General features: G+C 40.1%; 1 protein-coding gene across 5 annotated transcripts in view; it reads right to left on the bottom strand.

Moving 5' to 3' along the window:
- Positions 1–26,162, bottom strand: part of GRM5 (glutamate metabotropic receptor 5) — a 516,357-nt gene that overhangs the window by 46,357 nt on the left and 443,838 nt on the right. For all 5 annotated transcript variants that reach the window (XM_060104244.1, XM_060104247.1, XM_060104249.1 and 2 more), the window contains exon 7: positions 12,646–13,585. In XM_060104244.1, the coding sequence (XP_059960227.1) occupies positions 12,646–13,585 (940 nt within the window). The remainder of the gene's footprint in view (positions 1–12,645; positions 13,586–26,162) is intronic.

Raw genomic sequence — 26,162 nt, 5'->3', positions numbered from 1 at the left:
ATGGTGTTTAGACTCAGAGGACCTTGGGTTTGAATCCCACCTGTTTCCCTTAACAGCTGTGCAGTCTTGGACAAATCAGTTCACCTCTCTGTTCTTCAGTTTTCTCACTTTTGAAGCAGAGAAGAAGAATAATATCTAATTCACATGGTTGTTGTGAGCTTAGAATATGGAAATCTGTGGTTCTCAAAGTGTGAGGCCTGTGTCGGCAGCACATTCATCAATATTAATCAATATTACCTGTCACAGGTAGTTGGGACTTGCTTAACAAATGTGGGTTGTAATTTTCCTTATCTCCCCTGGGAGCTTCATTAGGTTTATCACGCTTTGTTTTCAGTTATTGTTTGTTTCTTGGAAGAGCAAGGTCAGTGACAGATCTGTTTGTTTACCAGGTCATGGTCTCTCTTTTTCTCTCCAACTTAAAAAAGCCACATGAATAACAAATTAGAGAAAGCAGTGTTATTAGTTTGCATTTTTGGCTCTGCCATTTTAACTCAACAGAGAGAGTCACATTCTCTGGCAGCTCCCACCATCCTGGGTATCAGTTGTGTTGCCTCAGAGTCAGGCGGGGCAGCAAGCTTGTGCATGTGAGGGATGTTGTGATTCTTTCCATCTATTCCTTTTTTTTTTGGTTAAACGTAAGTGAAAATGTGATCACACACTTGCCTCACCAAAGAGAGCTTCATGTTATGTTATGTGTAAATATTACCACAGTGATTCATCATCTCATTTCTATACATTAGGTGAAATGGAGCCATATATTCTAGGTCAAGTTAAAAGTCAAAATTTTTTTTCGTGAAGAAATATAAATGCACTACCAAAACCACAAGGGGAATGAGAAAAATGGCTAAACCACAAATCACCTTTAAACTCTGAGGAAAGCCTAACCTGTAAAAAACTAGTTTAAGGGAAACTTCTTAACGCACCACCTAAGAATATGATGGAAATTTGGAAGGCAAGTGGCCCCAGGATAGAGCAGTGATTTACTAGTAATTTACTAGTAATTCAGGCCAGATTTCCAAGGTCAAATATTTCTATTTCAGTAATTTTCCTGAAGAATGATGTTATGGAACCTCCTCATATTATGCCCCCAGAGCTGTGTATGGGGTCGACAGGAGCTGAGATGGCCCCGTGATTAGGGATCACAACTCATGACCCTGGATTTTGGGACATACTCTGTGTTATGCTCACGGTGACCCTGTGAGCATGATACAGAGAGTGATATGTATTATTGTCCTCACCGGCCAGAGGCTCTGCGAGTTAAGTGCTTTGTCTAAGATCCCAGCTTGGACGTGGCAGAGCCAGGACTGGAATCCACGTCCTTGCTGACCAGGCTCACTTCCCCATACCGCGCTACTTCTGCTGACTTGGAACATAAGCGGCACCGATAGGCTACCTTGTTCTATGATGTCACCTCGACTGGTCTGTCTGTGTACCAAAGAAAAGGTCATCTTTGAGGTCATTTCCCTGGGTGTAAAATCAGAATCAAAATATGAATATTTTATGCGGCAGAAGTACATTCACAGTGACCTTATTTATGATCAACAACTATAAAATGAGATACATGGGTGAGAAAATGAATCTGCAGGAAGGCAATATTAGAGTGAAAAAAAGCTATGAAAACCTGTGGACCTGGGTTTGAATCTGAAACTTACTACTCATTAAATATGCACTAAATTAAAGTGGCTTAACCTTTACATGTCTCACTTATTATTGTTTCTTACCTGTGGATGTGGGTAATGCTTTTTACTATACACTATTGTGTGAGGATCCAATGAGATGATATATATCAAAGTACCTGGCACAGTCTCTGTAACAAGGTAGTTGCACAGTAAGTGTTTACTACATAAAGGATGAAGCAGGCCACTAATAATTGTTATTGTAAAAGCGCAAATGAATCTGTTCTCTAGCAGGGAGAAAGGGTTGAGGACACCTAAGTTTTGCTTGGGGATGGGTGGGGAGGCATCAAGTTGCTGTTGGGAGGTGGCTGTGAGTGTGAGGAAATTAGATATCTAAAGTGGGTGTTAAACAAAGAGGTTATTGAAAGGGAATCGAGGGAGCTGGGAGGGAGTCAGCAGACAGTCCTCAGGCTAAACCTCTTTCCTATCAGCCTCTCCAGCCCATTTCCTGTCGTCTGTTGACCCACATTTTACACACTCTAATTCCCTGCACACAGCAGTTGGATCATGCCTCTGGGCTGTCATTCATATTCTTCCCCAGAGCAGTGTACCCCTTGGTTTTCATGGGGCTCACTTATCTTCTAGCCTTTGGGATTCAACCCTGGTGTCATCCTTCCAGGAAGCCTTCCTGAAACCTCCGGTTTGGACAGAGTGCCCTTTTTAGTGACCTCTGTGCATTCTTTCCTTTATGACTTCATACACTATAAAAATTAATGATTTGTGTATGGGTCGGTCTTCCCCACTCTTCTGTGAGCTGCTCCTAAGGGCAGGGTTTTTGTCTTATTTATCTTTATATTCCTAGAATTCAGCAGTGCTCCCAGTGTAAAGGGATTACTTTAGAACCTCTGGTTGGAATTAAACTGGACTGGACCAAGGTGGGAAACATCAGGATTCCTTGCCTATTTCATGAGGTTGTATGTGAGATTAGACAGGAAGAAGAACAAAGGAGGAGGAGGAGGGGAGGGGGGTGGGAGGAGAAGAATTATTATTGCACAGGAAAGTAGTGTAAATCTTTATAATTCCCAGTTATAATAAGTAGTAAAAGTGGGTCAGTCAGATTTTTTTTTCCTTACAAGCAACTTCTATACAGATACTTAAATATTGCCACTCATAGAAAAGATTTCAGGCAGCCCTTAAAGTTCAAGTTTTATCTCACAGGCTTCTGTGTACATTATTCATATACAGCATAAAAATAAGTCATATCAGGCTCAGCTGAAGGTAAGACCATGTCGAGAAAGTACAGTACAGTAAAGAACCAGGGAGAAATTCTCAGGGAAACTCCTTGGAGGAGAGTCGGTCTTCACACTCATTCAATCTCAGTTTTTCTCAGTTCAGGCCACAATGTCTAAGAGCTGGAATGGGGAACATCCGTTTAATGGTTACCCGCTTGGGCTCTGAAACCAGCCTGCCTTTCTTCTAATCCTGCATCTTCTACTTACTCTGTATGGACTTGAGCGAGTAAATTCTCCACTGCTTGCCTCAGTTTCCTCATCTATAAAATGAGGATTAAAAGAGTTAATACTTGTAAGGGGTTTAAGCAGTGCCTGGCCCATAGCAAGTGCTCAATAAAAATAATTATTCACTATCTTTAGTCCTTTGTTCATTGTCAAATGCCAGGGTATCAGTTGCTCAAACGTCATTATTTGTATATCTATCCATCTGTCCATGCATTCATTTAACAAGTATTTTTGAGTGCTGACTATGTGTCTGGTACTGTGTTGGGTGCCAGTGGCACAGAAAATGAGTAAGACATGGCCCTGTGCCTAGTAAGTTCACGGTATTGTGTGTGTGTGTGTGTGTACACCCGTGCGCATACGTGCGTGGGTAAGGGAGACTTACAGTTAAGCAGGTAATTTTAACAAACTTGATAAGTGCTCTACACGGAGAAGCACATGCTCATTTGGACCATGAAGAGAGGGACCTAATGCAGTTCCAGATGGTCAGGACAGGCTTTCCAGTAGAAGTGATATTGAAGATGGGTATGAGTTGGCCAAGTGAGAGTTGAAGGTGAGTGGGGCAGGTATACTTTATACCAAAGTAGCCACCTTGATAGAGGCCTGAAAGCAAGAAAATTGTGAGTGGGTCAGTATGGAAAGTCAAGCAGGGAGTGACTAGATGCAAGTCTGGCCAGGGAAGGAGTTGTTATACCACCACGGGCCTTTCCTGCCGGGTAATGAGAGTTTGGCTGTATCCTGTGTTAGCCAGTAGAGAAGCCCTGAAGACATCTTAGCAGAGATTAAAATGTTTAGATAGTTTCTATCATTTGAACTGGTTCCCTTGGAAAGTTTTGCTAATTCCCAGCATGTAGAATTTACTGCTGCTACTTTTAGGCCCTGCTGTTTCCCTGTAGACTCCTATCACAGCCCTGTAGCCCTTTATTGAACTTACCTGTTTTTAATTCTGTCTCAGGAGACTGAAAGCACCTCAGAGACTATGTTTTATTTATCTCTGTATCCACAGAATCTATAACAGTGCTTGGCACAGAGCAGGCACCTCATGGAGGCTTGATTAAAAAACAGGGTTTGATTTTAGGAAAATGTATTTCTTCTTATATTTCTAGAGCAAAGCGTTATCAGCTAAAATCTGGGCAATCAAGTCAGTGAACTGAGTGGTCTTTCTCATGGGGGCAGTGTGATCCCTAAGAGCTGATGCCCACCAGATTCATAATTCATCTATCTCCGAGCACTGCTGTGTGTCCGCACTATGCTCGGCATTGAGGGAGATGTTTTTTAAACTGAAGTATAGTTGATTTACAATATCGTGTTAGTTTCAGGTGTACAGCACAGTGATCCAGTTATATGTGTGTGTGTTCCTTTTCATATCCTTTTCCCTTATAGGTTATTATGAAATATTGAGTAGAGTTACCTGTGCTATACAGTAGGTCCTTGTTGGTTATCTATTTTATATATAGTAGTGTGTATATGTTAATCCAAATACTTTTAAGATCTCATTAGATAGTTGTGAAACTACTGCATACATACACAAAACAACCCTCACATCCCCAGGATGTGTCTGGGAATGCTCAGTTCTCAGTAAATGTTTGTGAATAAATAATAATTGAAGAAGGTGTGAGGAATGTCTGCTAAATGTTCTGAGTCCAGTTGAGGGAAAGTCTGTGAGATAGTTTAATCTCATAGGGTTTCATTGAGGAACCTGGGCCTTGGAAGAGAAAAAAGATCTGGAGAGAGAGAAGAAAGAGGCAGAGGATTCTAAAGAGGGAGAAATAGCATGAACATCACTTCATAAAGACTAATCACCACTTAATGAAATCTAAGCAATTGGAAATCATGAAAGCTCTGATAATAGTTGGGTATATTGGAATTCACACAAGAGAGCCAATTCCAGGCAAATTGTAATTTGGACAGTGTATGTGAAAGGACTAGCAGTTGCTTTAGCAAATAGCCTAAGTGGGGCTTCACGACAATGTTAATTAAAGCCAAGTTAATTAGTTAATTAAAACAAAAGTAGCAAATGATAGTTTCTAAAATTAAGGTGGAGACAATGCTAATGTTTCTGCCACCTGACTAGAAACCCTGGGGAGGGTTTTACCTTCTGATAAAATTTATAATTTAGGGCTATAGGCCTCTGTCATTAATTTAACCACGAAAGGCCCACTGCTTCTCAAAACCTCAGCTCCATGACCCTGGAAATTCTGAATGTTGTAGAGCCAGAACTTTAGACTCATCAAATTCAATGCTTTATTTAGGTCAGAGCTGGTTTTGTGTTCATTTGTCAATTTGCAGCTGAAGTGAAGGCCCTAAACGGAAGCATGGCATTATCTGCCTGACAGTGATTTGATGCTGCACCATGTCGTGCTGGAAGATTAGTGTCTAAAACCAAAATGTTAATCACAGGGACCTCTGTACATTGATGGCATAAATAGTATGTTTCTATATAAAAAAAAATGTATAGTGACTCACTCCCTTTTAAATAAAAATCTCCCCTTGCTATTTCAGTGAATTGAATGACTGACTCCGGGCACTTTTCTTTTTTGTGCTCTAGGGTGAGCCTATTTAACTTCTCAGAAAACTGCTCAGATCTGTTAGAATTAGATCTATTCTTCCCTTAGATGCTCAGAGAACAAAAGTGATTCTCTCTCCAAGATCGGAGGTGGAATTGGCTCTTTCTAGCCCCCTTCTCACTGAAGATATGAACTATTCTTCAGGCCCCCAGAAACCTTTCTTCTCTTTTGGCTATAATGATGGTTTCCAAAGAGAATCACACTTGTACTATCAATTCTCCAGAATGTTAAGGGAGTTACTTGAAAAAGTATTGTTGTGTTCAGTAAGCTTGGGGAAAGATGGAAAAGAATTAACACATGAATGATTGGTTTATACACTGCAAGACTTTTCAGTGTTTATCTCCAGTAAAAGAATAGTCAGAGTTTTTTCAAGCTTGTTTGACCAAATAAACTTTTTTTCAAGGAGCAATTTTGTCAGACTAGCTTTCCAAAGAATACATTCTGGGAGATGCTCCACTCCGATGCCAAAAAGCTGAGGCCTGAGTTAAAACTGCTCCATAACTTAACTAGTCATGAGACCATGGACAGGTGTTCTAACCATACTGGACCACAAACCCCTCATTTGAAAAATAGGAATGATTATTGCTTCTACTTTCAGTATTTTGTGACCACTAGACAATTCTGTTAATATTACTACTGCCACTAATACTACTAGGTACTTCACTTTCCATGGTAGACACTATTCACTGGTGTATCCAAAAAGCACTTGACACCTTCCTTTCAGTCTCCATTTCAGAAGATGTAAAAGCTAAATGCATGCTTTCCAATACTCTCCTGCAGCTAGGGGTAGCTATATTGAGACAGTTTGGGCCAATAAGACATAAAGGCAATTCGTAGGGGACTCTAAGAAGATGATTGTTTTCCCTCATAAAGGGATACAATGCATGGAGCTCTTGTGCATTCATCAATAAAAGGCCTAGAGAATAGCAGAGATGTTGGCTCTGGCATCACTGAGCCCTGGAGGAACGCCAGGAGCAGGCTATCTGCATATTTCTTGTAACGGGAGGAAAATGAAATGCAGACAAGTCATGTAAATCTCTGAAAAGCAGGTTTACTTGCAGCTGAACACACTTCTAAAGATTTACCTACCATTTATTGAGTGCTTTCTATGTGCTGACAGAAAGCATTTAATACATATCAATTCAGTTACTCCTTACAACAGGGGTTATTATCTACCATTTCACAGGTGAGGAAACAGACTGAAGTACCTTGTTCAAATTCACGCAGAGTGTGCACTAACTTTTGGAAATATAGTTACTATAACTTCAGAAGTTATTATTATCTTTTTCACTCTAAATTAGGCAATTAGTGTCCTCTTCAAAATGGAGCCCTCACTGTCTGCCATGAGACATGGAAGGGACATATATAAGCCTTTTCAGAAACAGGGCCCAAACCCAATCTGGATTTATAGCAGCCTACTTCACCATACACTAGATGGAAGCGAGCAGAACCAGGCTAGGCTGAGCAGAGCAGCTGCTTCTCCCCAAAGACCTACATCCAAAGATTTAGGTTACAGATTTAATGTCACTCTAGATCCCAACAGGTAGGCTTATTGGCATATTACAGAATTCAAGCCTGAGAAGCACAAAGTAATTTAGACTAAAATGTGAAAATATTAGGAGCACCCAAGTTCACTTGTTCCCCATTAATTAAGCCCCAGTGTGAAAGGCAATGTGATACATACTGGCCTTTATAAAACTATAAACTAAAAGGAGAGATAAATCCATACATAAGCAGTTATATCTACTATGTTCTGAACATCTTGATTTTGGATCACAGAGAAGGAATACTTAGTTTGAGAGCTCATGAGAGGTATAGAGGAATTTCAGTTTGGATCTAACTTTATTTCTTAGAATTATAGCTTCAAAGCAGGGAGCAGCTATGGGATGTATGTGATGCAAGGGTATTATAGCTTTCTCTGGCCTTTCTTCTTCTCTATATCAGAAGCAGGTTCCAGCGTGAATATCTTGGTTAATGGCAAAAAGAAGTCTCTATATAATCAGAGGATAGCCTGTCTCAGCTGTAATCACATAGACAGACCAGCATTTGCCAAGACCTTATACAGAAAAGCCAACAATTGCCAAAGGTCCCTCTGTACCTTCTTTCATATTCTAATACCCAGATGTGCTGACTACAGAATCCAGTCATTAAGAACTACATGACCCTAGAGACGTGGATGGATCTAGAGACTGTCATACAGAGTGAAGTAAGTCAGAAAGAGAATAACAAATATCGTATATTAACTCATATATATGGAACCTAGAAAAATGGTACAGTTGAACTGGTTTGCAGGGCAGAAATAGAGACACAGATGTAGAGAACAAACGTATGGATACCAAGGGGGGGAAAGTGGCGGCGGGGTGTGTGTGATGATTTGGGAGACTGGGATTGACATGTGTACACTGATATGTATAAAATAGATAACTAATAAGAACCTGCTGAGGAAAAAAAAATAAAAATAAAGCCCTCTGTTTAAGAACTTCCAACAACAACAACAGAAAAAACAACTACATGACCCTTTAGGGAAAACAAGTTAAAATAGGACCCCAAATCCTAAGAATTCCTGTTTCTATTGGCTTTATCAGTGAATTTTGTTGCTTATGCTGCCCTTTTATTTACTAAATTAGAAATGAAATAGTTGAAAATAGTAATCTAATGTTACTAGAGGAATGTTAGAATTATAGCAAAACATGAGATCAGTGGGTGGGAATTTGAGCAGAAACTGATGATCACAGGAGTGCAGGGGATATTTGTAATACAGATCACAGCAGGCTTTGTTTATGGTTTCCTTTGCTGTGCAAAAGCTTGTAAGTTTAATTAGGTCCCATGTGTTTATTTTTGTTTTTATTTTCATTACTCTAGGTGGTGGATTGGAAAATATCTTGCTGTGATTTACGTCAAAGAGTGTTCTGCCTGTATTTTCCTCTAAGACTTTTATAGTGTCCGGTCTTACATTTAGGTCTCTAATCCATTTTGGGTTTATTTTTGTGTATGGTGTTAGGGAGTGTTCTAATTTCATTCTTTTACATGTAGCTGTTCAGTTTTCCCATCACAACTTACTGAAGAGACTGTCTTTTCTCCATTGTATATTCTTGCCTACTTTGTCATAGATTAGGTGGTGATAGGTGTGTGGGTTTATCTCTAGACTTTCTATACCATTCTATTGATCTCTATCTCTGTTTTTGTGCCAGTGCCATACTGTCTTGATTACTGTAGCTTTGTAGCATAGTCTGAAGTCAGGGAGCCTGATTCCTCCAGCTCTATTCTTCTTTCTCAAGATTGCTTTCGCTATTCGGGGTCTTTTGTGTTGCCATACAAAAGACAACCCTCAGAATCAGAGAAAATATTTGCAGACGAAGCAACTGACAAGGGATTAATCTCCCAGATATACAAACAGCTCATGCAGCTCAATATCATAAAAACAAACAACCCAATCAAAAAGTGGGCAGAAGACCTAAATACACATTTCACCAAAGAAGACATACATATGGCTGACAAACACATGAAAAGATGCTCAACATCACTGATTATTAGAGAAATGCAAATCAAAACTACAATGAGGTATCACCTCACATCAGTCAGATTGGCCATTATCAAAAGATCTACAAACAGTAAATGCTGGGGAGGGTGTGGAGAAAAGGGAACCCTCCTACACTGTTGGTGGGAATGTAAATTGTTTTAGCCACAGTGGAGAACAGTATGGAGGTTCCTTAAAAAACTGAAAATAGAGCTACCATATGACCCAGAAATCCCACTCCTAGGCATATATCTGGAGAAAACCATAATTTGAAAGGATGCATGCATGCATGCTGATGTTCATTGCAGCACTATTTATGATAGCTAGGAACATGGAAGCAACCTAAATGTCCATCAGCAGAGGAATGGATAAAGAAGCTGTGGTACATATATATACAAGGGAATATTACTCAGACATAAAAAGGAACAAAATAGTGCCATTTGCAGAGACGAAGGTGGACCTAGAGATTGTCATACAGAGTGACGTAAGTCAGAAAGAGAAAAACAAATATCGTGTAATATTGCTTATATGTGGAATCTAGAAAAATGGTGAACTTATTTGCAAAGCAGAAATAGAGTTACAGATTTAGAGAACAAATTTATGGTTACCAAGGTGGGAAGGGGGGGTGGCATGAATTGGGAGATTGGGACTGACATATATATACTACTATGTATAAAATGGATAACTAATGAGAACTTACTATATAGCACAGGGAACTCTACTCAATGCTCTGTGGTGATCTAAATGGGAAGGAAATCTATAAAAGAGTGGATATATGTATATGTATAACTGATTCACTTTGCTGTACAGCAGAAAATAACACAACACTGTAAAGCAACTATACTCCACTAAAAGTTAATTAAAACAAAAAACACCTGATCATTGTAGGCTTAATCTTATGAAAGTTAGTAGAACCACTAGGGGGAAGTAGTGTTCACACTTGAAGACAAGCAAAAAGTAGCTACCACATTACTACATTCTCCAGTCCATTCATTCAACAAACATACCAATGAATGATTATTGAGTGTCTTCTATGTGTCAAGCACCCTTCTCAGTACTTCTAGGCCCTGGAGGCACAGTGATGAACAGGGTAGACAAGGCCTCCACTCCCAAGCTTATCCTGCTTAGATTGGGACAAAGGGTATGTTCTACAGTCTGGCTAGAAGCTAGACAATGTAAAAATGGAGATGCTCTAGAAAGCCCAGGCTATACAATCAATGTATGTATAGGTCTGTTCTGCCTTATATGATGCTCTCTTTGTTATGAAGATCATCCTCATTGCATACCTGACACAGAGACATTCAGGTATGGACAAAGACTGACAGCTGTTTACTTAGTTAATAATAATAGCAAACAGTTAAGAAGTACTTACTGTGTGGCATACACTTACATGTATTTACTTATTTAGTCTTACAACCACTGTATGTAATATGTATTTCATTAACTCCATTCATCAGAGGAGGAAATGGAGGCATAGAGACGTTAAGTGATTTGCCTGTGGTTATACAGCTAGTAAGTGATGCTGCCCAGCTAATTGGGATGTTTAATCCCAGTGCTGCCCAGCTCTGCACTCTGCTACCTCCAATAAAGTGTCTGTTGTGTGCTTGGCCTTTGCACACATTATTTCTTTCACTCTTGACAATCCTATGCAGTAGGTGGTATGATCTCAATTTGGCAGATGAAGGAACCAAGGCTCAGAGACAAGAAATGGTAGTGCCAGTGTTCAAACTCAGGACAAGCTGGCTGCAAGGCCAGTGCTCTTCACCATTGCTCCATGTTCTCTCCATGGAGCCTGCCCTGGTGAGTTTCGGGGGTGCTTAGGCACAGTCTCACAATTCCATCCCTCCAGCAACTGGTTTGTTTTATCTATCAGGATGCCCTGGAAGATTTTATTTGAAGAGAGAGTTTAAAGAGAGGCTGATAAAATAAAAGTTTAGAAAAAATAAATTTTCTTGGACAAAATAAAAGGCTTATATTGCAGAAGTTGCAGAAAAAGAATGTTTTAGAAGTCAGGAAGGCAGATGGAAAATATGCCGGCAGTTAGATATATGGAAGGTCTTCTATGTATAGGCCATGACATACCCAGGATTTATTGAGGAAGTAGAAGGGGTTATTTTTCCCAAGGTTTACCGTTTAGTTGAATACCTTGCACAGTGTATGTGGAAAGAGATGAGAGGCATAGAGCAATCAGAAAAGAATTGAGAGAGGCAAGGACACAGTTAATAATGCAAATGAATTGGGCCATGTGGATAAACTCCCAAGTATCCTGTGAGTCCTTTTTAGTCCTCAGCAGACACAGTACCTTTACCATCACCCATAATTCAGGCTTTGAAGAATCAGGGCTGATAGGAAAGTAGGACTTTTCAGGCAGGCTAAATGATGGTATAAGAGAATTGTTCAAGGATTAGTATTTAGCTATTTATCTTCCATTTGAAAAATGCTTATCTTCCACTTATTTGTCTAGATTTTAGGAAAATTCTCAAATCTCTGTGGAGTTTGCAGACTGATGCTCTGACTAGCTCTTTTGATGTGTTTTCTTAAATATTATTCCCAGTAACAATCTATGTAGCCTTTTTAATACCTCCAAATTTGTTCTCAAGCCACTGATAAGATGATTTCATTGCCTTTTGAAGTACCTTAGGGGGCATTTATCACATAAGAAAGTCCTCCACATGGAGGGATATCATTGGCTGTTGGCTTCAGATACTTTTCAGATGGCAATTGGCCGATAACTACTACCTGGGATGCTGGCCTTGGTGGATGGGATGGGACTATGGACAACAGAGAAAGTGGGAAACTGGCTGGTTGTTTAGGAAGGTTATATGCAAAGCCCCTTTGTTGTTTTGCCCCTTTCAGCTACTTAGACTTGTCCCAAAGAGTTCAAGTTGCCCATTAAGAATGAAAGTATAAATTCTACATTTCTTGTGCCTCCGTGGGATGGGCAGTCAAGGGTTCTTCTGGGCTTGAGAGAGGTTCAGGCACATGTAAGTGCAGTCAGATGTGTAAGGCTCTTGGCGCTCTGCTCTCAGCATAATCTTTGTTAACACTAATTTTCTCTGTTCTATGCAGGTGAATTAGAATTTAGTCCACGGTGTATCTCTGTCCCCTCAGGACCCGGAGGTCCTTGCCTTGCCTCAGTGATTTAGCTGTGCTCTCCCTGTCCTTCTGACCTCACTTCCCTTTTGTTGTAAGTCTTTGCATTTTTTTCTGTATCTCAACTTTTATGTTTCTGGCCTTAGCTTAAGTCACTAGGCCCATACCCAATTAACTCCATAAAAACCATTCAGTGCAAACGTTCAAAGCCCTTTCCCAGCACCCTGCCTCCCCTAGTTTCAGTTATTCAGGTATTTCACATCTAAAAGGCCTGGGAAACAAATGCCACTGCTTCCGCCCTAGGGGCCAGTGCTCTACAGCACCTGCAAAACTTTTACCTTAGGGTTTCCCCAGAGGAGCCCCTCCTCTTCCACAGGTTGACCAGGCTGCTGGATCTGCTGGCTGCCGAGGAGGACTTGCCATCCCCCACGTGCATGCGCACCACCGTGGACGTGGTGAAGGCGCTGCGCACGTTTCTCTCTGGTTTGGCCAGGATGATGTATACCTTCGGCACAAACATGCAGCCGAGTGCCACTGTGGCACTGAGGCTGACTGAGAAACACATGGTGATGATTTTGTAGTTGCTGCCAAAGTAGATGGGCACAAAGGCCAGCCATATAATGCAGGTGGTGTACATTGTGAAGGCGATATACTTGGCCTCATTGAAGTTGGCTGGAACATTTCTGGTCTTGAAAGCATAGAAGGTACAGCTCAAAATCAGCAATCCATTGTATCCAAGAGGAGTGACAACTCCTAGGTTGGTGGTGTTACAAATCAGGTAGACTTCTCGAATGCTTGGGTAGTCGTGCATTATGTCGGGAGGCTCCATTATAAAGAGGGCGATGATGATGCCCAGCTGGATGCATATGAGAATGAAAGCAATCACTAGCTGGGCACAGGCACTCATGAATCTGGGCTTTTTGGTACAGATCTTCTTCTTGCTGCCAGCCAGGATCCTTGCAATACGATTGGTCTTGGTTACAAGGGCTGAATAGCTCATGGCTGGGGAGAGACCGATGCCTATTCTTTGAAGGTAGCAGTAAATCTGTTTGGGCTTTGCAATGAGGCAGAAGGTACATAAGTAGCCCAGGCAGATGCCAGCAAGGATAATGTAGCAGAGTTCCCTGCTGGAGGACTTGACTACTGGTGTATCACGGTAAATGATGAAGACCGCGGTGACAAACAGGGTGGCTAGCAGGCCGAGGCAGGCAAACACCACAGCTGCAATGGGCTCAGGGTCACCCCAGCGAAGATACTGTACTGGGATCAAATCACAACCTGCAGAGACACAGACACATATTGAAAAAGAAGGAAGAAATATTGACTTGGGTCACTTGTGCCTAAGTTGTAAGCAGGTGCCTATGATCCTTAGAGTTTGTCTCCAGTCTACCTGTCTAATCTCAGTATCCCCTACTACTCCTTTCTTCATATATTCAGTCATAAAATATTTATCTTTAGATTATCAAATACATACTCTGTGACAGGAGCTGTTCTAGGTTCTGAAAACAAAAGGATGAAGAACATACTCCCTGCCCTCCAAAAACCAAAAAATTGGTGGGGGTAAGGGGGACTTTTATAGCATTACTTACAGGTGGGATAAGGACCATGAAGAAGTAGAGCATGGACCTTGGCTCAGTCTGTGGGAGCGGGAAAATCTCCTTCAACAGGAATTAGCAAATGCAAGTGTTGTGGTTTGGCTGAATTTGTGGATTTGGTAGGTTTGGCAAATAGAAGTTAATTGTAAGGAAAGAGCTAGGGGGCATGGGAGGCATGAAAGGAGGTTCCATACAGTAATGTGATGAGTGGCCTAAGGTTAAGTCTGGAACGTAGGCAGGAGGGGATCTTGCAGGGCAGAGGGTCTTAGATCAATGGGAAGTCATTGGAGGGACCTATGTAGAGTAAGAGGAATCAAATGGTCAGATTTGGGTGCGTGTGTTTTAAACATTATTTTGGTTGCTGTGTGGATTTTGGATGAGGTAAAGGTGTCGAGAGATTTGAGAAATATTGGAAGCAATGTAGGCTGTTTAAATGCATGTGGGGATACGTGAAAGACAAAGGCATCAAGGATGACCAGCATTGGTCCTTGAATCCATGGCAAAAAAACATGACAATTTGGCGTCATTTGGGTTATGTGCCTTCCTTTTACATTTCTTTAGGGCAGTGGTTCTCAAACTTGGCTACACACTGGAATCACTTAGATATTTTTAAAAAAGTACTGCGGCCTGGGTTTCAGTGCCAGAGTTTCTGATTTCATTGGCCTGGGTATCAGGATTTTTAAAAGGCACTCTAAGTGCTTCTAAACTTGCAGCCGGAGTTGAGAACCATTGCTCTCAAAGGATCATTCTTGTCAATTAGATTTTTAAAATAGAATTGAGATAGCTTTATTGAGTGGGTAGGAGAGGAGTTAGTAATCTGGAGCATTGGACACTTCAGCAATGTGTCAGAGATTATTAACTGCCTGCAAATATCCATTCTCCCCTTTATCCTCAGCAGCAGATCTCCGTTTCATTTGGGGTGGTAAAGGATGCAGCTAAAACGCTACACTTGCCAGCAACCTTTGCAGTCAGGTGTGCCATGTGATAGGGTTTAGCCAGAAAGATGTAAGCAGAGAACTCCTTCAAGGAAAATGACTCATCTTGGAAAGTACCTTTTTTGCCCTTTCTGGCTTTCTCCTTCTGTCGACTGGACTATACACATGATGGCTAGAGCTTCAGCAGTTATCTTGGACTATAAGGGAACATTAAGGTCAGAAAACATGTTCTGGGATTTGGAAGAGAAAAATGTAATAGGGAGCCTGAGTCCCTGTTAACCGTGGAATCACTGACTAGCTCTGGAATGTGTATATCATATTTACCTTGTTTAAACAACTTTTATTTCCCTTATATATGCAGCCAAACCCAATCCTAATTGATATAGCTGTAACTTCCTGTATCTCCTGGTCAAGGGTATTGTAGTAAGTGGCTTTGCATATCAATGGCTACTAGGAGGTAAGGGAGACAGCAATAACAGTATGTAATGATGGCACATCCCCAAGTATGTCTCTTTGAGAGATTAATTACCTTCAGCTGGTTATTTTCTAAGAAATGGCAGACGGGGGGAAAAAACTGAAAACCCCACTAGGAGAGACACCCTTTTGTAAGAAACATTTGCATTCATAGGGAAATCTCCATTTGGAAGGGTAGCACCCTCACTGTACAGAAGAGGCGGCTGACCAAATCTCTAGAAATTCTTATCAGCGGAGAAGGCAAAGACTTGAATCTGCATAAAAACCTTTACCCTTACTGTGCTTTTCCTCCCCTCGCTGACTGTCCCCACCCTCAATATCCTCTATTGTCTTTAGCTGAGGATGGTACTTAAGATGAGGGCTTTGGCCATTTTGGTGAGTTACTCATTTTTCCTGAGTCTCTCCCATGTCTACAGGTTGTTAAACTCTTTGATTTATCTTCTTAATGTCTCATGTCAATTTAATTCTCTTGATGTCAGCCAGAAGAACCTAGAAGGGTAGAGGGAAATTTCTTCCTCCCTGACAATGACAAAGAAGCACGGGGTTCTTTCAAAATATGTCTAAGGCAGCTCTGTTGTAGAAAGAAACGAAAACATTCTTTCTTCTCTCTCTTATTTCTGCCTTGCCAGTCTTTTTCTTTAAGATCTTAGGTTTCAAATAGTACTATTAGTTTATAGTAAGATGCAATATGGGTTTAATAGGATTTGTGAGTTAGCCTAGGATCCTCAGCACACTTTACAAAATAGTTTCTGTGGGAAAATGTATGCTTAGTTTAAAAACCTGTGCTTTTAACTTTAAAAAATGTGTATGTGGATAGCCCAGACTAAATATGAGTTATTTTATATGGTGTATAGGATTATAAATAAACGCATATCTCATTGCTAATGAATATACCTGTATCTATATTTTCAGGTACCTGTGTTCACATATGCTGCTTATTATGTAGGATATCAACTTCTGAGACTTCAGTATACCATAGGGTTTAGGTTCATATTTACAAATTTGTTCTTCATAGAGACTATTTTACAACAAGAAAATAGGGACTAATCATTCCTATCTTTATTCTTCCATAACAGCTTATTTATAACACTGATATGACAATGAAATTCATTATCTACTGTAGTTAATTCTGTAGGGGTCTGTTTCCCCTGCTAGGTCATGAGCTACTAAATGTCCATAGTAATTTACTGATACAGGAAAGATGTTATGTGGTACATGAAGCAGGAATCCTTTCAACAGCTAAAGAGAATCACCTGAAAAAATAAATATTTAAGGGCTTTCACTTTACTCCTTTTTTTCCCCCTGTTGTTCTGCTAAATCTTAACTGCTTTTGTCTAAACGTCATTAGCACCCTAATTACTGAATGTTTTCTCTATGATAACATTCACCACTGTTTTTATGTCAAATCTGTTCTTGAACTCTTCATGTGCAACCTGTTAACATCATGTGTGAAACTTAAGAAATCTCCATTAGGGCTTCCCTGGTGGCGCAGTGGTTGAGAGTCCGCCTGCCCATGGAGGGGACATGGGTTCGTGCCCCAGTCCGGGAAGATCCCACATGCCTCAGAGCAGCTGGGCCCGTGAGCCATGGCTGCTGAGCCTGCGCATCCGGAGCCTGTGCTCCGCAACGGAAGAGGCCACAACAGTGAGAGGCCCGCGTACTGCAAAAAAAAAAAAAAAAAGAAATCTCCATTAGATATATGTGTTGGAAGAAATGTGTATAAGGGATGCCTCTAATGTGTTGTGATTATTTTCTCAAAGTTGTCAGAATTTATATATTCAAATGAATGATTTTCATTTAACGTGAACCACTGCAAAGACTTTAATGATGCTGCCATTGCACAAAATACCTTTGAAACTATTCTCTTGGAATAGAAAATATTGGATTCTGATTATAGTGTTATAATCATTGAATCTTATGAATTGGATAAGATCTTAGAGTTTCCAAGAACGGATGTGCATCACAATCACTTGGAGAGTCTGCAAAAATACAATTCAGGAGTCTAAACTCAGGAGATTTCAAATCAGTACATTTGGGGTGGGACAAAAGAATTTTGTTTTGAATCAGCAAGCTCAGTGACTATACAACTGGTCCTTGGTTGGCAGCCCAACCTTAGAGATTATCAGGCTGACTTCTCATCCAGTGTGTGAATGTCTTATGTGATAATTACTAGATGCAATCACCCTAACCCTACCTAAGGCTTTCCATGAGCTATGTTGTCTCAAGGCCAGGATTAATAGTGGGGGAAGATAGACTGGAAAGACAGGAGGTCTGGATGGCAGGTAGAGACTGGAAGTGAATAAAATGGTTAGAAGGCTATCACAATAGGACAGGCAAGGGATGTTAGGGCAATAATTAAAAGCCACTGTCCTGAGAACATTCAGCTGGTAAAGACATTTCAGAGCTAGGACTGAAAGAAATGATGAGGTAGACAGACAGTAGAGTCAGGAGAGAGGCTTCTAACCAAGCTGATGGCAGTGCTGTTAACTAAGATGCAGGGTGTTGGAAGAAAAGCGTCACATTTTATAGGAATGATATCTAGTTCCAGTTTGGACATGTTGTGTTTGAAATGTTTATGACGAGTAGAGCAGATGGGAGCAGAAGCTTAGAAGAGATATCAGGGTAGAAGTTATAGCTTTAGGAATCATCTGTTTGTAGGTGGAAATAAGAGACATGGACGTAAATGTAATCAATAAGGAAATTCACGGATATAGATGAGAGCAGAGTCTGGAAGTCTGGTATGACACCGAACTTAAGGAAGGGCAGGGGAAGAGGATATGTCAGGGAAGATATAAGCTAGATCAGCTGGAAGGGAGGAAGTGTGTCAGAAGGCAGAGGAAAGTGGTTACTTGGATGGTCCACCGTATCCTCCTCTAACAATGTCACTTCAGTTTTTCTTTCTTTCTTTCTTCCTTCCTTCCTTTCTCTCTCTCTCTCCCTCCCTCCCTCCCTCTCTCTCTCTCTCTCTTTCTTTCTCTCACTCTTTCTCCCTTTCTTTCTTTCCTTTCTTTCTTCCTCCCTCCCTCCCTCCCTTCTTTCTTTCTTTCTTTTTCTTTCATTCTTTTTTCCTTCTTTCTTTCTTTTCTTTTATTTTCTTTCTTTCTTTCTTTCTCTCTCTCTCTCTCTTTCTTTCTTTCTTTCTTTCCTTTCTTTCTTTCCTTTCTTTCAAACATCCTTACCCAAAGAGCTTTCACAAAGCTTTGAGCTTCAGTTTTCCAGATATGTCTCCTTGTGGCATATCACTCTCTTATATTTGCCCCCTTTACTACTTTTAGTTCTGTTTCCTCTGAACAGGGGGTGGTATCATGAACAAGTTCTATCAAATCACAGAATATTGAGACACTGCTAACTTTATTATGATATGTTTAGATTCTCATTAATTACTACGCCTACCTTGCATTGGTTTACAAACATCTGAATACAGTTATTCTTCCTAAATCTCTTCCTTATTTTCTTCTGTGAATTAGGGCCTTTTCTGCATTAATGGTTTTCTTTTTTATCCCTGTTTCATTCTTAGTGTAATGGTAAGTACTCAGTATTGGAAGTACTCAGTGTACTGGTAAGTTATCACTGGAAGGGTATGTAGAAGTTAATTAAGAATCTGTAGAATATATATTTTATAGTTTTACTGTAATCAGTTTAGTGTATGCTTTTTATATTTTAGATTAAAGGATCTTGATCATATTGGTGAAGTTCCCTCCTAACAAGCATATTAGAGTTTCTTAGAAGATGCACAATATTATTACATTCCTTTCTAGAAATGCATATTAGGCATAAATTATAAAATCAAGAGCCGTTTTCTGATGACATCTGTTTAGGTGGCTACCGCTTCTCACTTTCCTCCCCTTTCATGCTTGATCCGTATTCTGTGATTCTCCAGTATAATACATCCTTTCATAGCTTGAGGTGACATATATTGAAAACAACAGTTTTTTTCTTTTCCATTATAGTTTATTACAAGGTATTGAATATAGTTCCCTGTGCTATATGTAGGACCTTCTTGTTTATCTATTTCATATATAGTAGTTTGTATCTGCTAATCCCAAACTCCTAATTTATCCCTCCCCCACCCCCTTCCCTCTTTGGTAGCTATAAGTTTGTCTGCGAGTCTGTTTCTGTTTTGTAAATAAGTTCATTTGTATCATTTTTTAGATTCCATATAAGTGATGTCATATGATATTTGTTTTTCTCTGTTTGACTTACTTCACTTAGTATGATAATCTCTAGGTCCATTAGTGTTGCTGCAAATGGCATTATTTTATTCTTTTTAATGGCTGAGTAATATTACATTACACACACACACATATGTGTGTATATATATATATATATCACATCTTCTTTTATCTATTCATCTGTCGATGGACATCTAGGTTACTTCCATGTCTTGGCTATTGTAAATAGTGCTACTGTGAACACTAGGTTGCATGTACCTTTTTGAATTAGAGTTTTCTCTGGATGTATGCCCAGGAATGGGATTGCTGCATCATATGGTAGCTCTATTTTTAGTTTTTTAAGGAACCTCCATATTGTTCTCCATAGTGGCTGCACCAGTTTACATTCTCACCAACAGTGTAGGAGGATTTCCTTTTCTCTGCATCCTCTCCAGCAGTAAATACAACAATTTTTTTAAAGGGAAGGAGAGCTGCCAAAACTGAATTATCCACATTATCCTATGATTCCACTACTGTGCTTCCTATACATCTAATGGGAGATGGATGGCTCACTGATTTCCTGGACACCTAAAAATGATATGACTGCTTAGCAATAACTGGTACTCATGCTTACTGTTTGGGTATTAGCCTTGCAGGAGTCATATTCCTGTAGTTAATAGTTCCTAGACTGTTGCATTCTCAAACCCTCTTCCAAGTGTCTGTTCAGGCAGAAGGAATGAGGAGCCAAAGATCCTGGGACAGTTGCCTGATGTTCTGTAAGTTGACTAGGCAGGAACTCCTTAACATGCTCCATATTTCCTGTATAATTTTGGAGGAAAGGAAGTTGCTGCTGAGAATCTTTGAGAGTCAGATGTATGTGTTGTCTGCTGCCAGTCAGGCCATTTCAGGTATACGAAACTCATTCGGGGCTGTTGTGGAACTCTCCTCTCATACGTGAACAATAGATCTGCCCAGAGTACAGGGTGTTGACTGGGAACTAACAACATCACGCCTGCTGGTAATCTGTTCCATCAATAGACCATTTGTCTGCCTTTCCTCCCTTCTTTACGTGTCTGGATTTGGATCTCTGGGGTGTTGGTTTGAGATAGCAGAGTGATGCAGACTCAGAATTCTTTCTGCCTTGTTCATAACCCTGCTCATTTAATATTTTCTCTTCACTTAGCCTAAGCTAAAGTTTTTCATTACTTCCATATTTCAGAAGAACTGGAAGTGATGTGTGTGTGTGCCTGTTATATTTAGGTACCTTATTTTTCTTTGTAGCACTTACTATAATTTTAATCTATTTTGTATGTGTATATGTGTATGTGTGTGTGTGTGTGAGAGAGAGAGAGAGAGGTTTAGAGAGACGTCATATTGTTTAGGTCTATCCTCCCTACTTCACTAAAGCACCCTGATGTCAGAGACTTTGCCTCTTTTGCTCACGAATGGAACCATGGTACTGAGCACGGTGCCTCACTCATATGGTTAGCACAGCAATTTACAAATTAATATATCTACTGTATAATCAAAGTATAATCAAATTCTCATTCTGGTGTATGGATCAAGTCATTCTCAGCAAACCTTTTTGTGGCCTTTAGGAAGTCCAAGTTGCAGAACTGTTATGTACTGTTATAGATAGAAATCTAAATTCAGTGCGTTACACCTGAATTTCAGAGTCAGGATTCTGAACCAGAGAGGGCAAAACTAAGTAAGCACCTCAGAGTCTTCCTTCTGCTTAGGGGTGTGACATGTCTCACATTAGAAATATTCCTGGTACTAATTTGGCAGTGATCTGTGTTTGTGATTGAGTGATTAATCTAATTTTGAGTAATTCACTGGATCTGGGAATTATGAGTAGAAGAAAGAGGGAGGCAGTAACAGAGGTCATTCTTTAACAAGCGTCATTTAATATAAAGTTCAGATACACTGTTCCCAAAAAGGCTTCAGTAGTTGTGGCACGCGGGCTCAGTTGCTCCGCAGCATATGGGACCTTCCTGGACCAGGCCTCGAACCCATGTCCCTTGCATTGGCAGGCGGATTCTTAACCACTGCACCACCAGGGAAGCCTTTGTCCTTTGGTGTCCTTTGGTGGGTACGCTCTAGGAACCAGTGGGCGGCTCTCACTCCAGTCGGCAGCACTAACTGGAAACCCCCAAAAGAGTTAGCGGCGAGGTCACTGTGAACCCCACCCATGACCTGCCAACAGTGTTGATCCAACTGGAGCTTTCTCCTTTCTGTGGCCCCCACCACTCAGCACTTACCCAGGACTTCTCACCACTTTTCTCGGACCCCTTCTCCCCAGCAGGGCCTCAGAAGGCCTGTCGCCTCCCTGCCCTGTCTCCTGGGCCACGGCGACTCTTTTCTTGGTGTGTCTTTTGCTAAAGATGCCCTTTTTGTATAAATAAAAGATAATTTGGAGTTGTTCTCTCAAAAAAAAAAAAGGCATTCCCAAAAAGGCATTTTCTAGAGTTGACTGATTTTACCATTACCTTAGCATGAAATAAAACATAACCATGATTCCTCCCTCAAATGAAAATTTAGTCTCTATCCAAAATGTTTGGTAGGTTTTGTGGAAACTGCCTCAATGGGAAGCCACTTTATTCCTGTTTATGCCAGCATTAAAAAGAAGGGCAGAAACTAACATTTATTGAATGCCTACTAAATGTCAGGTGTTATCCTAGATATTTTAGGTAATCTTCATAATAAACAAGTGAGGTAGGTATTATTAACTCTGTTTTACAGAGGAAGGATATGAGGTTTAATCTGACGTGTTGGGGCTGAGATGAAAACCCTGTGAACATTTTGATTGATTGATTAACTGATTGACTCATGTTACATCAGGAGAGACAAACTGATCAAAGTGTTCCTTTCAAAGGGGCCCTGAGGTTACTTAGTAGGAAGGAGAATCATGAATAATTGGCAATGTCTGCCATGTGCAAGGAGGGGGCTAGTGGTGGCATAAGTATTTGATATTTGACATAAATATTTGATGTAGATCCATTCTCCCTTCTGAGAAATCTCATTGGTTCAAATTCTTCAGCAAGGTTCTCATCCTGGCTTATATGTACTGAGGGTTGCTAGCCAGACACTGATTGGTAAATTTTTACTTTTGTGTCCCTAAAGTTTTCTAGTGTGGAAATTTTTTTCTGAATGGGCACCAAGTACCCACAGCACACGAGAACAAGGACTGATTGTAGGACATTCCTAACATTGCCACATAGAGGACTCACAGCCACCCATTTATCATTGGACCCAGCCTATTTCATGCCCTTCAAGGTTTATTGCATATTTTTTTGTTTTAGATTCCCTTAATAAAATTCCCTCAGAGAGCTGACAACGCAGGGCTATAGTTTTTACTTAGCTTTTATATTTTTTTATTGGTTACATTTTATAGGGGAATTTGAAATTGTATGCAAAGATTAATTTCATAATTAGGCATAAAGAATGATTTAATAGTTCTGCAGAGTGCTGAGGGGAAGGATTATCACAGATGCACATTTGTAGGGACCAGCTTTGGAAAAAGTATGACTTCCGGTCATACTGCAGGTGAATAAGAGAGGAAGAACACAGCACATGAATTTAAATAATAAAATGTGCTGACTGGAATACTTTGCTCCATTTTTACCTTTCCCCTCTCCCCTCACTATCCAACTCATTCCTCTTTCATTTTCCAGCTGTTCTTTGAGGATGGCTTTTCTGATTCCTGGAGCGATAGGTTCCTCCCATGTGGTCAAGCAGTTCCCTGTGCCGGTGTCTATCACAGCTCTTGCACAACATTTTTTTGCACATAATAGCACAACTGTTATGCTCATAGTGAGTTTGCTTGTCTGTTTCATGTAGTAGACAGCAAATTGAGAGCAGGGGACTGTTTGCCTTTTGCTCTGCTGTGCCAAGCCAGTAGCCAGTACACAACACGTGTTAAACAGGTTGAATGAATGAATGATTACGTTAATGGAGGAGAGAACAATTGAATCAGGAGACATGCATTTCATTTTCAGCTTGCACACAAATATTTCTGGTGAATACGAGACGCTTCCTTTATTTATTTGTGTCTCCATTTGTTTTTACTTTTTTTGGAATTTATTTAGTAACAATGAGCACTCAGAGATATTTTCATTGGATGGGGATCCTTGCATCTGAGTCTTTTTCCATTTTTATGAGAGAGGGCATGTTTTACAACCAAGTAGCTTCTTCAGCCTGCTTTCTGACTGTGGATGACTGGATTACCAAGGATCTCTTTATATTTGAACTGTCTGTCCTTGCATGTTTTAGTTGTGTCTCCATTTTTCTATACATAAAATGGAAATACAGAACTCCCTTCCCTATAATGAGGGTTTTAATCTGGAGAAACCCTTGTAGAAGAATTTGCGTATGAGAAATTAAAGACCGATTACCTGAAAAATAGCAGTGAAGCAATTTCTCAGGACTGAGAAAGTAAAATGCTTAAAACTATTTTTGTACTTTACTAGAATAAAACATTAAAGTCATCACTTTAAAACCAATAAGAGGATCACTGGAATTTCACACACATGATGTGAGCTATAATGAGTGTTTTACAATTAATTTCAATTAATTTCCTGGTTTGCTAGACTCTTTTCAGGCTCCCTTTCCTCTGGTTTTAGTCAGTCATTTTTTTTTTTTTTTTTTTTTTTTTGCAAATAATCTGCATAGTAAAAAGCATTTTCCTCCTGTGGTTGGTCTTCCATCCAAATGTCCTTTCTGCTTTTGTGACTCAGATATTTATTGAGTGTCTACTGTGTTCTAGGAGCTTGTTATTCCCAAGTTGTCAAAACAAGCAGAAACCCCCTACCCTTTAGCTTGTGTTCCAACTGGGGAGACTGACAATATATGATCAGCAAAAATAAGTTAGTACATTAACAATATAATGGAATAAAAGGTTGTATATGAATTGGGGCAGAAGAGATAGAAGAGAGGGTAAAGGGGGACAGTTTGTAGTACTAAACACGTTGGTCAAGGTAGACATTTGAGCAAGGACTTGAAGGAGGCAAGGGATAACAGCAGTATGTGTATCTGGGGTGGAGCATTCCAGGCAGAGAGAACAGCTAGGGCAATGACCCTAGGAGAACAGCCTTCCAGATATCTTAACAGAAGAACAAAAGGACCAATGTGTTGGGGGATAGAGGGAGACGTAATAAAGAGGAAAATAGTCCAGATACATAACAAAGGGCTAGGTCATATAGAACATAAATTTGACTTTGAATGAGAGGAAACTATTGTAGGTTCTTAGACAATGGAATAACATGATCTGGCTTACTTTTTAAAAAGGCATCTCTGCCCGGGCTATTGAGAAGTGGCTGTAGGTAGAGGCAGGAGGAGAATCAGGAAGATTAAGAGGTTATTTTACTAGTAAAGGTGATTAACAATGATTACCAGGACCAGGATCTTACAGTGGAGGTAATGGGAAGTGGTAGACTTCTGTATTTGAAGGAAGAGTTAGTGGAATTTCCTGACCAATTGACCAAAGGATATGAGAAAACGCAAAAGATGATTCCAAAGTTGTTGGCCTGAGCTACTGAAAGAATGGATTTGCCATCAGGTGAAATATAGAATGCTAAGGGTAGAGCAGCCTTGGGGATCAGGAAGGTAAAGACCTAGATTTCAGTTTTGGAAATGTAGAATTTGATATATCTATTGCACATTCAAATAAATATGTCAAGTAGGCAGTTGAATATTCAAGTCTGGAGTCTGGAGATCGGATGAGAAGTCTGGGCTACATATTTAAATTCAGAAATCTTCAGTGTATAACTGAGAACAAGAGACTGGGTAGGATCACCAGTGAAGCAAATGTAGATAGAAAAGAGGATGAAGACTGAGCCCTGGGACACTCCAAAACTCTATTCTTACTTTTATTTCAAACACAGAGTTAGATATAAATGTAAAAACACTAAAGGCAATAGATGCTAGATTCCCTCTGAGAAGGTTAATTTTTTTTTTTTCTTGTCATTGAGGAAAACAGGAAAAGTGGATAATGATGCCATTATTAGCCACTGAAACCAGAAAAACTTTTGATCAGGGAGAGTGATTAAAAAAAAGATGGCAGGAAGGGCTTCCCTGGTGGTGCAGTGGTTGAGAGTCTGCCTGCTGATGTAGGGGACACAGGTTTGTGCCCCAATCCAGGAGGATCCCACATGCCGCGGAGTGGCTGGGCCTGTGAGCCATGGCCGCTGAGTCTGCGCGTCCGGAGCCTGAGCCCCGCAATGGGAGAGGCCACAACAGTGAGAGGCCCGCGTACCGCAAAAAAAAAAAAAAAAAAGATGGCAGGAAAAGAAAAAGAATTCAATTTCAAGCATAAGAGGGATAAAACATCAGTCTTAGTAATAGATTTCAATTTAGAATGGAAAACAAAAACAGGTGACTGTATTAAACTATGTTAATTTTAGTGTTCACATAATATGTTTTTAATGTACTTTGGCAAACTGGAAACAACCAACATTAACAGAAAATAACAAATGTGGTTAGTTTATGCGTCCAGTTGTTAATGTACAAGAGTGATTATTGTACTTCTTGTCATGCATGCATTGATAACAAAATAGCAGCAAAATATATTAATCTAAAGAAAAACAGTAAAGAGTGGGCACTGTAGTTGAATTTATCAGCACTCTAGAACCTAAAAGAAATAAATGGGAAACAACAAGAAATAAAAAAAAAAAAAAAGAAACATGCCAGATGCCTTTTAGTA

This window comes from Mesoplodon densirostris, chromosome 7 (assembly GCF_025265405.1).
Source record: "Mesoplodon densirostris isolate mMesDen1 chromosome 7, mMesDen1 primary haplotype, whole genome shotgun sequence".
In the NCBI taxonomy this organism is placed as follows: Eukaryota; Metazoa; Chordata; class Mammalia; order Artiodactyla; family Ziphiidae; genus Mesoplodon; species Mesoplodon densirostris.
Note: the sequence above shows the minus strand (reverse complement) of the source record. Positions and strands in the feature narration are given on the sequence as shown.